The sequence below is a fragment of the Solea senegalensis genome, linkage group LG8 (assembly GCF_019176455.1).
Source record: "Solea senegalensis isolate Sse05_10M linkage group LG8, IFAPA_SoseM_1, whole genome shotgun sequence".
Classification (NCBI taxonomy): domain Eukaryota; kingdom Metazoa; phylum Chordata; class Actinopteri; order Pleuronectiformes; family Soleidae; genus Solea; species Solea senegalensis.
This window is the reverse complement of record NC_058028.1, coordinates 16,501,998-16,516,741: the sequence shown is the minus strand read 5'-3', so window position 1 is coordinate 16,516,741 and position 14,744 is coordinate 16,501,998. Positions and strand designations below refer to the sequence as shown.

General features: G+C 37.1%; 2 protein-coding genes across 4 annotated transcripts; one reads left to right on the top strand and one right to left on the bottom strand.

Moving 5' to 3' along the window:
• Positions 1–1,038: 1,038 nt before the first annotated feature.
• On the bottom strand, positions 1,039–8,473 carry gdpd1 (glycerophosphodiester phosphodiesterase domain containing 1). Of its 3 annotated transcripts, none has more exons than XM_044033003.1 (11): positions 8,443–8,473; positions 7,451–7,603; positions 7,175–7,217; positions 6,012–6,147; positions 5,121–5,166; positions 4,628–4,749; positions 4,273–4,362; positions 4,018–4,151; positions 3,269–3,328; positions 2,963–3,014; positions 1,039–2,664 (listed from the first exon to the last, which is right to left on the bottom strand). In XM_044033003.1, exons 2-11 carry the CDS (start codon positions 7,584–7,586, stop codon positions 2,530–2,532), a joined length of 954 nt encoding a protein of 317 aa, XP_043888938.1. In that variant the 5' UTR covers positions 7,587–7,603; positions 8,443–8,473; the 3' UTR covers positions 1,039–2,529. The 3 variants fall into 3 exon arrangements, with proteins under 3 accessions (XP_043888938.1, XP_043888937.1, XP_043888936.1); XM_044033002.1 differs by having other exon boundaries at positions 8,299–8,460; XM_044033001.1 differs by having other exon boundaries at positions 7,451–7,600; positions 8,299–8,460.
• A 1,762-nt stretch (positions 8,474–10,235) lies between these two features.
• On the top strand, positions 10,236–13,930 carry LOC122773120 (ion channel TACAN-like). Its single transcript, XM_044031519.1, has 12 exons — positions 10,236–10,486; positions 10,623–10,732; positions 10,859–10,975; positions 11,106–11,165; positions 11,482–11,577; positions 11,713–11,802; positions 12,255–12,320; positions 12,432–12,493; positions 12,582–12,674; positions 12,848–12,912; positions 13,265–13,333; positions 13,645–13,930. The coding sequence occupies exons 1-12, from the start codon at positions 10,418–10,420 to the stop codon at positions 13,756–13,758; spliced, it is 1,011 nt and encodes a 336-aa protein (XP_043887454.1). The 5' UTR covers positions 10,236–10,417; the 3' UTR covers positions 13,759–13,930.
• Positions 13,931–14,744: the final 814 nt, after the last annotated feature.

The window sequence follows — 14,744 nt, the reverse complement described above, 5'->3', positions numbered from 1 at the left end:
TTGATAAAGCGATTCATAGTTTGATTACTCCGGCATGTATATGCTTAGTCGGGACTTAGTGTTCTGTGCATGCACCAACATTTCCTCCCCAGTCTTTGACCCAGAAGTAGAAGGAGGTGACATATAAACTGCAGCACTGTTGCCGGAATACAGTATTTCAAAAGAACTGCTGATTTACTGGGAATTTTATGCACAGAAAGTTCTGGGGTTCTAGAAAGTGTTCAACAAGACAGAATATCCAGTGAGCAGGAGTTGTGAAAATGAAAATGCCTTGTTGATGCCAGAGGTCAGAGTAGAATGACCAGACATAAATGACATGATAAGGCCGAACTGTGAAAGTGAAAGCAGAAGACCTCACTGGGTGCCAGTCCTGCCAATTTATTTGGTGTCCTAAATTAAGTCTACCTAATAAAGTGGACAGTGAGATAGATAATGTTTTTTTTTCAAGAGTTTTAGATTCAGGTAACTTTTGTATGTGAGGTCAGATGTCATGTTGCTATGCTGTTCACACTGCCATGAAATAAATAATAATAATGATAATAATAACAATACTAATAATGATAATGATGATTATAATGATCTGATGTGGCCCACTTGAGCCTGCACTCTTAATGTAGTCAATAAAGTTCACACTCACAGTAGGAACCATCTTGACAGGCGGCTGAGCTTCAGTGAATGAGTGACAGCAGCATTAGCCAATCAACACACAGATACAGCATAGCAACACCGTGCTGATTGGTCAAAATGTAGGAGCAAAGTAACCACTAATAACACTGGACTTTTATTTAACAGACCATTTTCTAGAAAACACAGCAGCAGCTACTTTGAGGGTAGTTATATTAGAAACAACTGCAATTTTCTGACTAGAAAATTGTGTCCATCTTTATTCTTTCTCTGAACTGCTGTGGAAACTATATCTCTCTGGTCTGCACTGCCCCCTGCTGTCAATCTATAGGTACTTACCACTAGCACGCAACATGTAATCTGTCAGTTGTAGCTGAAAATCAATTTCTCAATTAAACATGCACAGTATCACTGTTTCATTTTTAAATGTTTTTATTAATATTGGCAAATTGTAATCATTTCTACCATATACCATGTGAGATTGTAGTCTTTAGATATTGCCTATGGTTCAAACTCATAACATATTCAACAGTGTGTCAGATATTCATTCAAATATGCAAAACAAATACAAAGTTCCGTTTATTTACATAAGATCTGCAACACAATTTGGCAGATCACAACTTTCACTGAAACCTTTGCTCTTTTTTTCAGCAGAGCAGAATTTTGAGACAATAAAGAGAAAAAAAAGAACCACCGAAATAATGATTTGACAGTAAAATACCGAACAACACAGTACATTCAGACAATACTACATTCATTTACCGACCCTCACTGCATGCTCACATGTGTGAAACTCTGTATTTGCACAGATGAACTCACAGTGCTGTATTAAATCACTGTTTCTAGTTTTACATGACTAGCGTACCTCGTCAGTGCACTTTAAAGCCCATCCATTGATGTTTCTGAGATATAGTTTTGTCAATCGTCATATTACACACATGTGGAAGAGGTATACATATGTAGTAACGATGAAGTTCTTTAATTTGTGCAAAATGTCCGTCTCAGATACATCAATTAACAATTAAGTGATACATTTGATTCCATTTGACTGACAGAAATGTCTTGTGGTACTCAATAACACTCAGTTACAAACATACAACCCATTGTCTTTACAAAAACAAAGAACTGTTTCTTTACAGAACAATCAACAGTTCAAACATACTGTAAATGTGATACTAAAACTCACTGGAGCTGAGGACTTGTGCGTTAACACCCAGGTATTAATGTCACCTTTTTGTTTGCATCTGGTGCATACTGTATAAATACATCTGGATGAAATGTGTGTCCATGCTTAAAATATCTCACGATGGCTAAGATCAGCATGTGACAGAATGTGATCAGATTGTGAAAAACTGTCAAATCAACATTACAGTTCGTCATGAAGCTGCATCTGCTGGTGTTTTTACAAGCACAATATGCAACGTAGAAATACTGCAAACTGTCACTTACTTGAAGGCCGTAGAAAAGCTTAAATAAAATCGTTTTACATCAGTAAAACAAAGACAACTTTTCAGTAAAATGTCATGGATGTCAAGACTGGCAAATGGCATATTTCAATGGCCATGTTGTCCTATTCAATAGATAACTTTAAAAAGAGGAAATGTGCATTTTGTAGTGGTGAGGGAATAAATAATGTGCAAGGACCACAACTGGACCTCAACAGCAGATATGACATCACGTGTTCTCCTCTGTGTATTCTATGTGACAGAAAATACAAGAGAGTGCATTAACAGTACAACATTAAATAAAACACAGTGTGAAAGTGGTAACGCTGCTGGAATGCATGCAGGGAAAGTGTGCATGTGTGTCATGGGAGGCTATTTTGACAGGTCAGTTTGAAGTGCATGTGTGTGCGGTGTGTGTGTGTGTGTGTGTACAGAATGGGGCAAGTTAGATTTCAGCAGGTCACTGGGGCTTAGAAATATCATTCCTGTCCATGAAGTCTTTAAGCCGGGTGGGAAAATCAGTCATAACTCCTGTGGCTCCCAACTCAAACGCCCTCTGGAAGTCCTCCTCGTCATTCAGCACCCATATGTACACCTGAAACCAGAGGAGACTCGTCCACTTAAAATGCACCCAGTGCACAGTGTGTACTGGGTGTGTGTGTGCGTGCATGTGGGAGAACTAAGGTCACAGTAGCCAGCCTTCACCAGCCTATTTGGTCTTGTTTTTGTTGTGACCTCAGTCATTTCCCAGTAACTGTTTTTAACTGCAGCATAAAACAGCTGCTTCAACAAACAGCTCCACGCATGCAGACTGTTTAACACTGTGTAAAGTATTTCAGTCATATTTAGAACATAATGGAGGACAAGTTGTCAATAGATGGTAGCAGTTTTACCTGTATCCCCCTGGCAGTGAGATGCTTAAAGAGAGTTTTCCTCATCAGCAAACTGAAAGAGAAAAATAAATACTCAACACTAGGACAGACGTGCAAGTAGAGGGTTAGTGGGAGAGCTTTGAATATTGTTACACAGTGACAGTATGTGTGTGTACTTTCCTTAGCCAAAAAGTATTAGCATTTCTCAAAAATGTAATGTTTCCACAGAGAGAAAAAGAAGCACTCACAGATAACGAATAAAAAGGTGGAAATTAAAATGTCAACGAGTGAGGGCTTTTAAATAATCAAACAAAATGAGTGACTTACGTGTCTGCCAGCCAGGTGACGAATCTCTGACTCTGAGTTAATCTGTTTGGATCTTTTAATCTGCAGAAACACAATGGTAACACTGTTGCCACGAAAACATTTTCAAGTAACCAATCGGCGATCGTTCATTAACGCATCCCAAGCAATGTGGCACACACATTAATAACATACTGCTATATTTACTCGCGTCAAACACAGCCAACAACAGCTGAACGGAACAAGCTCAAGACATGTTCTGGGAACTGCGGACATTGGTTCGAGGAAAATGAAGGAAATCATTAACTAAAGTAGACATAAATGTCACAGGTTGAAGCAAAATGTTCAAAGCAAATGTCAAACAGCAATTCATAATCACATAACTTGTAGAGCACATTTAATGTGAGAGATTGATGATATTTACAGTGTGTGATAGAGTTACTAGTTGGTTGTCAAGCAGCACTGTAGCAGGACATACTGCAAACAGTCAAGCAGCTAAATGAGAGCGGAGAGTACATCTGACCTCAGAACCACAGGTACCTTTGAACTCTTTTTAAAACCTAAATTAAACTTTGAGGAATCACAGTTGAATCAATAAAGGCAGCTTTTAAATCCTCAGCATCATATAAATATGAGTGTCTTTGTCCATATAGTGGAACATTTCTAGGGTTTTTTAATCACATCTCATGGCCTACATAGGTGCATGGACTCAGTTGTTTTTTTTTAAACAAACAGTAGAATTCAATTCAGTTTTTATTTTTGTGTGAGCTTACTTGGTAATGATGGAGGGCAGAGGAATCTCTAGGAACTGCTCCTTAAGGGGAACAAATGGCAGGAGGCCAGTGTAGAAGAGGCCCAGCAGCTGCAATACTCTGGATAAGCTGAAGAACACTGGAATTCGAGGGTTCTGCACAACAACCACACAAACAAGCTGAGGCTCATTTGCCGTGTGATTCATTGATTACAGAAAAAACACAAAATATTAACTCTAAAAGCAGCTGAAATACACTTATACATATATAAAGCACCTCTTTATAACACTTCTTGACAATCTGGTTGCTGGCGTTTCCCCACACAGTCAGATGTTCTCTGTTGTACTGAACAACCAGCTCAGAGATCTACAAGGATTAAAAGCTCATTAGTTTGACTTATAAAATGTCATGTTGCCATTCTCCAGTCCTTATTGCCAAACGACTTGTGACACTATGCACAAATGCAAATCCAACAAAAGGACAATGAAATGACATTCAAACATACAATATACAACAAAGTAAAGTGATCAATGTTGTTTATAAAAACGTTCAAATTATAAAATCAATCAATCATGGACATGGACTTGAACAGACACATTGGTTGACAAGAAACGAAAACACACACACACACCTTTTTGATGAGCGTGTCGTTGTTGACCTTGATGTCAACGTTGACTGGTGTTTCGGGAAAGGCTTCAAAAACGTCCCTGAGGAGAGGAATGCGCTTGTCCTCTCCTCCCTCACAGAAACACTCTGAAAACACAGTTGAAGACAAATCAAACACAGTCAGGTAGAGTTTAAACATACAAGGGATTTGCTTTGGTGTTTGGTGCATAACACACAACATAACAAGAAGATAAGATTAAAGAAATACCAGGATCAAATAGACAATGTATAATGACCAAAAGTGACAATGGCAATTTTATTCTAAATAAAAACAATCTTTCTGTTTACAATACTTATTTATTTATTTATTCTTATTTTTTTTATAATTTATTTTTTATTAACATTCAGAAACAGACATTCACATCCTGGCAAAACATACATGCATGCATCTCACATCTGTTGTCTGCTCTAAATGCCTAGTACAATACTTATTTCAGTTGTGGTTATGTGATGCTCACCCCTCTGAAAAGTTACACCCAGCTTGCAGAGGTATGGAGGCAGCTCCTGCAAAGAGCACACGGGTGTCAGTGCATAAAACTTACAGTCAGAGCCTGTACAGTCCAGGCAGGTGTGAGTGGCTGAAGGCGTTCACAACAATATGAACAATCACTGAGTGTAAGGACATAGCAAATGTTCCATGAATATTGTTGTGAATTCTATTAAGGTCTTTGGGCAAATCAAAGTTGTTTTGTTACATATTAAAAATGCAGATGTGTGGTCAGTTTTTTAACATTTGTTCACGAAGCAATATGTTGTTTAAGAGAATTTTATTAGTTTCAGATTTGTTTAAAGATTCCATTTGAATGCAGATGCAAACCTACCATTACTGAGAGATACATCAATATATTTAGTAATATTAATTTTACTTATCATGAGTCAAGAACAACAGCACCCTTTTTCTTTAAATTAAAGTATGATGTTAGTGCTGTATGGGAATTATTTTTAATTTGCATAATATTTCTGTTTGTTAGGAGATTGTCATTATTCAGCTTTACAATAGATTTTCATATCCTTACAGTGGCTTTATGATAAATGACATAAAAACTCTGAGGTAGAGAATTACAGCAAATCCAAAATCAGCTTTTGTTGTAGGGGTACATGTGGGAATGGCTCAAATCCTCAGTGACAGTACAGACCTCATCTGATCAACTCACACGATGAATCAATGCTGTTACCACACTTACACAAGTCTAGTCACAAGTTTTCTCACTTATTGGTGTTGAAAATCAAATATATGTGAATCTCTTGACCGCCAAGTCTTTGTCTAGAGAGAGCAAACATATGAAGCTAATTGTGGCTTTAAAATAATTAAACGGTAGTTATTTATTTGTATGGAGATGATAACTCACAGCATAAGTGAAATCAGAGATTTGGGCATTGATTCCAGTCGCCCTCTTCAAGTTGGCATCATGTGAAACCACCACCTGTTCATCCTTTGTCAGTTGACAGTCCAACTCCAACATGTCTGTGCCGAGATCCACAGCACTGTATGAATCAGAACCCAGTACACGCAAACTGTATTTATCATAATAATACACTTAGTTACATCATAAACCAGTCTTCTTTGTAGTCCATTAATATATGAATCACATATAACAGCAGTGTATCATCTTTAACATAAATACTATATACTGTCAGCCTTTAAAACAGAGGTGGACAACGTCTTTACAGACATAGTAAAGTAATTGAATTATCAAGTTTTCCAACCTCCAATGAATCTATAATTCTAATTTACCTCATCCTATTTTGCAACATGCAAACAATATATGTATTTTTAAATGTAAACTAGCTACCTGTATCAAACAGAAATAACTAAACATCCACATCTGAGATGAAAACAGAACGGGGGAAACCCGATTATAAGCAAAGTGATGTGTGTTACAAATAAGCTGTGGTGGGCAGTAGCCTTTTTGCAATTCTGACACTTTTTAAAGGTAGCCAGTGAACATAATGTCAAGCTGTGTTTAGCCAGGATGGCACAGCAGTGGGAACCGAAATATTCAGTTTGCATTTGGACTGACTAAACATGGTGCTCTACCCATCTTCTCATCTTATGTTAAGTGAAATTGGCCAAACTGCTGTGTGCCACTCCCTGGACAACCGAGGCAGTCACCTCAATTTATAAGACCTCAAACACTCAGCAAAGGAGACAAATGTTTATCCTTAATTTAAATATAAAAATGTATCACAGACAACATTTGTTTGCAGGAAAAACAAACATCCCTCAAGTGTTTCCAAGCATGTCTGAAAACATGCCAGGCAGGATCCAGGCCTTGGGCTATATATTGCTCATGTTTGCTTAAACATGACCTGGGGTATCAATGCCCATGTGTTAAAACATTGGTTAACAAATTAGGACAGGGAGCCAAGAAATAGACCAATCACAAATACCCCTACCCCGAGAATCTTTTTTTGTGAGTGGAAATATTGACCAGATAACCCACACTGCCTGCAGTGTAGTTACGTCACACATAAAAGTAATTATGTAGGAACAAGCATAAGTTGCACTCACTGCTTGAAGGCTGCCATGGTGTTTTCCAGGTTTTCACCTGCCCCTGCAATGCAAAAATAACATTTTCACTACAAGGGTTTCAAAACCCGAAAGTATTCAAATACACTGATGAGATAAACGTTTAAATTGTAGTCCTGTGTATCATTCTCATACACAAAACCACTTTTCTGGACAACAATTACGCTAACAACTAACAAACAGGTTATATGTCAGTGAACAAAAGGACAAATTGAAAATGTGTGGGTGAGCTTGAATGAGTCAGAGCCACCGTCTCACCTCCACGGTGGGAAATGTGTCTGCTGATGAAAGTCTCTCGCTTCCTCCGATGCAGAAGACTCGGGCATTTCAGCAGCAGGGCAGAGGTGAGCACGTAGCCCGTTACTGTCGACAGGACATACACGGCAGCACACATTTTCCTTCACACTGCTGCTAGACAAACACAAACCAGTTAACATCTACACTGGAGCAAAAATGTACTTCAGTAACACAAAGGCAGACAGTGTTAATCTGTGTCCAAACTGAGAAATACTGAGAGGAGTGTAAAAGGTATTTTCCTATTAATGAAAACACCAAACACCATATTCTACAACCCTAAATATAACAAATAGACAAATAAACACAACCAAACATAAATGTTGTAAATAGATGAATGGCCATGTACAAAGTCAGACAACCCCTCACATACTCTGACCCAGAGATATTTATAATTAACATATTATTATTACAACAACAATTATTATATATAATTAATAAGTTATGAATTGAAACCTAGTTGATAACAAAAGCTGTTTGTGCAGCTTAGTGTTCTGTTTATTTTAGATTCAAGTATTCATTCCTTTGATATCCTGAAGAATTCAATATGTTATAAATGGGAAAAAGCATGTACATAACTGCTTAAAGCCAGTGTTTAGAAACAATACTTGACAAACTAGAAAAGATTGTGAACATGTCAAGATTACAAGTACGTAACTTTTGGAGAAGAATTATGTAAAACATTATAAAACGTGAAATGAAACATCGGTTCTGACCACCAAACACCACAGTCACAACTGCTACATGACAATGCCTTTGGTAGCTTCCGAGCTGTGTTACGCTCGTTTGCTGTGATGAGGTCGAAATCTTACCTTTGTCATTAAAGCAATTTGGTAGTCTTTGTATTTTTGTCTCGAATAACTTGGGTAGTCGCGGTAAAAGTTATTTAATTTCTGTGAACCTGTGAGAAAAGGTACTTTGTAGGGAGTAAAAAGGGGAGAAACAGTCAGACTAACCAGCTGTCGGCAGGCTGTCAGTTGTCTGCGCATGTGTGTGGTAAACAATTCGTTTCCGCTCACATATTTCAAAATAAAAGGGGCACTTTGACCAATGGTGAACATTATATGCAGGTGTCTCAAACTTATGTAAGCTTGGGACTACTGACCATCTAGTCTGGTCAGGAGGGGACCAGTAAATTTAACTATAGAAAAAAAGCAACTGTTTAGTAGAGGTGGGCAATGGGAGCTTAAATTATATAACAATATTCCAACACAGATATGTGTTGTAATGATATATCGCAGATTTCAAAATAAAAGTGTGTAGTGAAATAGCACAATTAGCAAATTATAAAGGCCACTGTGGAATTGTTCTGTTTTTAGTCTAATGTAAACATAGTATAAGTTAATATTTTGATGGTATCTTGATGTGGTTCAGCAGACAACACATGCAAATAAAGAAAGCACAAAAGGACATCAACAGGATAAGCAGAAAAGACCTGTTTGATGTTGGCACGTTTGAATGTACGTTTCTGAGTTGTTGTTTTTTGTATAAATTAATCTTCTCCATGGCTGTTTTTAAGTGTAAATAAAGGTTGCGCTTCAACTGACTTTTTTATTGGAGTGGTGAACACCCTAGGTAAATACTCTAATTTCTCCAGTTTATTTGTCTCACACACTTCAAATAAACTGGAGAAAGGGGAACTTTTGTTCAGAGGCGGACAGAGTACACAGCTTCATTGCTTAGGGAAAAGTACACATACCCCTTGCTAAATTTTACTCAAGTAGAAGTAAAAGTACTACAGTCAGATGTCTACTTGAGTAAAAGTACTGAAGTACTTGTTTTTAGTACTTGAATATCAAGAGTACAAGAGTACATTTTCTAAATATTGCATTACTACTGCCACAGTGCTTACATTTATGTACAGAAATGTCCTACATGGAGTTATGAAAAATTTTAATGTTAATACCTTGGAGAATGTAAAAGGAATTGAAAGTAAAATCAAGTCATTTTCATCTTTTGGTTGGTGGAGGATGATTTTTTGTAGGCTGTGATGAAGTTCTGTTTTGGTAAACACAGCAAACGCTTGAAGCGGAAACTATCATTAAGTTGTTCAGAAAATTGAAATAGTCTGGTTTCGTCTCTTATCTAAATCATTATCTGAGCATGGAGTTCACTTTGACGGAAAGCTGAAGGTGATTGCTGATAGGCTGTCCAAATCAGTGGCGCCTACACAATCCAATCACGTTTGAGAGGGAAACAACAAATTGAGGGTTTCCGAGATTTTTTTTTACTCAATATTTGCCTCTCAAATGTACTTGAGTAAAGTCATGAGTACTCCCCAAAAATGATACTCGCGTAAAGTCAAGATCCCTCATAATTGTACTTAAGTACTGTACTCAAGTAAATGTACTCTGTTACTGTCCGGCTCTGCATTTTGTTGTGTCCAGACACTAAATCTAACTGGCTATGGTCATTCTATCAAGGGTACACTGTACATTCTAGAAGAATTGTTTCATGTTTGCAACCAAATTTACAGCAGCCAAAATGAACTGGACTCTGACCTAATTTATAAAGTGAGCTGAATACGCCAGATGACGTTACTGTGATGTACAGCTGTAGGAGTAAAATATATGCTGAACGGTAAATGCACAAAGCAATATCGCTGACCAGAGATATACTGTGGTAAATGCACTGTGAAAAAAAATGATAATAACCTGATGCTTTTATTACTGATAACTGATTGTGATAACCAAAGAATGTCCACAGAACAATGTCCAAATGGTAATCTTGCACATTTGTACCAGTCAAAGTTCACATTATGCAAGAAGCGCTCCACAGAGATGTAATCCACACCTTGAAGAGAATTCATATGGCACTATATCCAAGTAATTTCTTGTTGCTTAAATCGGTAGAATCTGTTGCTTGGTTCTAATATACAGCGGGTGAGGGTTTTGTGTATGTATAATTAAGTGACAAACAACTTCGAAGAAAATGCCTCAAGGTTTGACAAACATTCGGGATGAATGGAAATACATGGATGAAGAATATAAACAACTTCAGGTAAGAAATTGACTTAGATAATCTTCCCCGAAGCACAAAACTGTCATGTATGATTAATTCTTTTATGTACCTTAGTGGTAGTGGACAATAATCAAGAAGTGCATTATGGACAAATCTCTGTTCTTTTGTCCTCCAGGAGACACACCGAATCTACTTACAGAAACTGGATGAAATTTCTAAATTACAAAGCAGCTGCTCTTCCTCCATTTTCCGGCAGCGAAGGAGGCTGACGGAGATGTCGAAAAAGTAAGAGTCCACACATCCACAAATGTGCATGGACACCTATCTATAGTAACATTAATAGATATAAATGATGGTACAATAACAAAATGAAATGCTACCTGAAATGCTACCTCTTATGCCGTCCATCAGATGCAGCACAGAATCCTCAGAGGAAGATTCTAAAAACGTGGATGAGATAAAAGACAATATCAAGACACGGCTGAATGCTTTTTCTGAGATGGAAGCTTTTCTTCCCAAGAAAAATGGGTGACAACCACATTTTACTCACAAAATCATTGTGGATGTCATGGAAAACAATGCATGCAAAGTGATTAATTACATCCAAAATGACACTGCATGACATCAAATAAAGTTAACATGATCATTTTTATTGCAGACTATATCTCAGTCTGGTCCTTGGAAATGTGAATGTTACTCTTCTCAGCAAACAGTCAAAGTAAGAAATGACTTTAAAAGACAACACAGGAAGTGAATGTTCATTTTTAGTTCTGTAGTTGTAACATTTGTGCATTTGTTTCAGTCACAACCTTTTTATATACTGTAATATCTGTGTACTGTTTTATTTTATAAGCCTGATAGGATTCATCACAGTATCATAATTCAGTCAGTGATGCTCCAGTAGCTCAATAGGCACAAGTAATACTAAAAGCCTACATTATGACATGACAGAGCATTTCCCTAGCTGATGAATTGTATTGAATTATTGCTTTACTCCTGAAAGGCCTGATACTTAGGTCCTGAATATTTTCCAGATTTGCCTACAAAGACGAATACGAGAAGTTCAAGCTGTGCACCACGGTCATCCTGCTGTTGTTGTCCTTCATATGCTATTTCTTTGTGAGCTACAGGTATGTGTGTGCGTCAGTTTATCACACACCACAGCTGGTCCGTCTTTTGACGTTACAATGACATCATTGGCTCTTTTGGACAGAACATGTGCTGCACCTTTAAATCCAGCATTTGTCCTATGTTTATGACTTTAGATTTCTGGATGCAATCCTCAATTTCCTGTTGGTGTGGTACTACTGCACATTAACTATCAGGGAAAGTATCCTCACCAGTAATGGCTCCAGGTCAGGCCTTATTCTCTGTATTCACTCAAGCCTTTCATGATCATATTTTGTATGTATAATTTTATGCATAATGTACATTGCTTTCTCAGAGTATCTAACTACTCACCAGTCCTGTGCAAAAGCCTTAGACCACCATTAGATTTGTTATACGCAACACTATAGTGACCATACATTACGGTATAATTATTTCTCTGTCACTTTATTGGAAGACATACACAAAAGATAGTTGTCTGTGAATATAAAATAACTCTTAAACCTAAAGTGGAACCCTTATTAATATTGTTGTTAAAATCTGTATAAAGGTCTATGAGCATTATTTACTCACATCATTCCATTGCAAATGTCAATGATCGCAACATTTTACAGGCATAAAAACAACAGAGCTGGTGGTGGCCTGAGACTTTTGCATAGTACTGCAGTTAATTGTGCTCTAATGTTGTCATGCATCACAGAATCAAAGGCTGGTGGGTTTTCCATCACTACGTCTCAGCTTATTTGTCCGGTGTGATGTTAACATGGTGAGTGCTAAAAATCTAAAAATCTAAATTTCAGATTAGGAAACAATGAAACACTGTTTTAGTCCATTTACTTTGACGATAACGTTTAAATTAATCCCTTTCACACCTAAGGCCTGATGGAAACCTGTACAAGATATTCAGGAACCAGTTTCTTGCCTACTCCCTCTACCAAAGTAGGTCAAAGTATCAAAAGAATTAAAAAAATAATAATAATTCGATTTTACAAAAAATCTAACCATGTCTTCTATCTGGAATGTGCAGGTTTTGTTCAGTGTCTGCAGTGCTATTATCAGAGTGGTTGCCTGTACAGATTACGAACCCTGGGAGAAAGACATAACATGGATCTGACTGTGGGTAAGCTGCACTGTAATGTCAAGGACATGAAGAGCAGGTGCTCTCAGATGAGCGTATCTTTTTTTTTACAAAAAGAAAAAAAAGTGGATGTCTGTGTATCACCTGCTGTGATAAACTAAACGTGGGAGTGAAGCAAAGAAAGCAGCGTCACCTTGTCTGCTTTCTGGTTTCAGAGGGATTTCAGTCATGGATGTGGAAAGGGCTGACGTTTCTTTTGCCTTTCCTCTTTTTTGGTCATGTGAGTACAGTCAGTAACGATGACATTAGTGTGCAACTAAATAGTAAGTAATTTCCTCTTACTACATGTGACCGCCTGGTTTGCAATGAGAAAAAGAGAGAAAAAGAAGAAAAACAAAACAAGCTTTGTCATGGTTTAATCCTGAAAAACAAAAACACACAATGCCTTTTAATACATTATAGTGTCATTCTATACTAATATTACTATCCTGGACATTTAGGAATGATTTTAGACAATGTTTATGTTTATGGCCACAACAGTCTCTGCTTGCACTCTCTCTGTTTGTAATGTGTACACCCATTCATTATAAATCACCAGAAACCTCATGAAGTCCTCATGTTTTGTCCTGTAGTTCTGGCAGCTCTTCAATGGCCTCTCACTCTTCAGGATGGCTCAGCTCCCAGACTGCAAAGAATGGCAGGTCAGTGCTTTCACAGTCACTACATTTCACTGATTCACCCTTTACTACCCACCATAATCTATGTTTTTGTGACATCAAAACACATTATTTGATCACAGTGTGCCTTTACAACCCGAGGCGGGTCCGTTATTGGTATAGCTACAACAGTGTCATCCTTATAAATATTGTTAAATGTAGTTTTTAGTTTTCATTATATTTAGTGTTGAATAAGCATACTTTGAATAATTCACCTTGACAATGAAAAAAATAAGAGTCGTCAAAGATATTTTGCTCACATATTTTGTGTTGTTTTTTTGTGTGTCTGATGCCAGGTTTTGATGTGTGGTCTCTGCTTCCTCATTCTGTTCATGGGGAATTTTTTCACCACTCTTGCTGTGTTCCGTCAGAAGCTCAAAAGCAGGAACCAGAGCCCAAAGAGTCTGTGATGTGTCATGCTTAAAAAGAAATGCTGTGTCAAATGTCCCGCTCAAAATTACATATCATCACTGAAATCAAGTAACGATGCAACTGCTGGCCATTATAAAATATGTACAGTAGATATGTAAATATAATATAATGTGCTACTATTAATCAATTTCTATTAAACGTGTAACTGTCCTTCAATGCCTCTGTGTTCTTATGTGTGACTGTTACATGAGATGTTCCCAGGAGAGAAGACAAATACCCTCCAGCATAAAAGAATTCTCCAATTAGTTTTACAACATACTTACCTCTATGACTGGTTTTTGGACACATGCCTATATATGTGCATACATGTCTGTTTTCTGCTTCAATTAAATGTGGGTATGTAAAGTCTGACAAGAGAAAGTTATAGCTTTTGTAAGTCGCTTTGAATAAAGGTGTCTACTAAATGCTTAAATGTAATTGTAAAATGTTCTCTGTGTTTTTCTAACTGTACAAAATACTGCCAAACTGAGGGCAAAGGTCAGTGACTTTTTAACCTGAAAAGTTGTTACTCTTTTGACCTGAGTCTTTACTCATTCCACATTTTATTTACTTTTATTTACATCTCATGTGTATTCTTCATTTAAAAGTAATACAATATATGATATGGTTTAAGGCCAAAATGAAACTGAGTGGCCATAGCAAAGGTTTGTGTCTAAATGTGTTTTTTTTCCCCCCAAGGTTCTTCAATGAGTCCGTTTTATCTTTTTCATTAAGTTTTATCTGCTGTACCACTGTAATGCCAATTACATCAGGACATTTATTTTTTAATTTAATGTTACTCAATTTTAACAACCACACTATTCTCTCTTCAGGGGTTTTATCAGTATTTATGTATTGTTTTATTGCTGTCTCTGGCGTTGTGTCATTTGCTGGTGAGACAACTCTGGTCCTTTTTTATTAACATTTCTTAATATTAACATTAAATAACATACAATTAACAGCCTTTGTATGTGTGAAATACTGA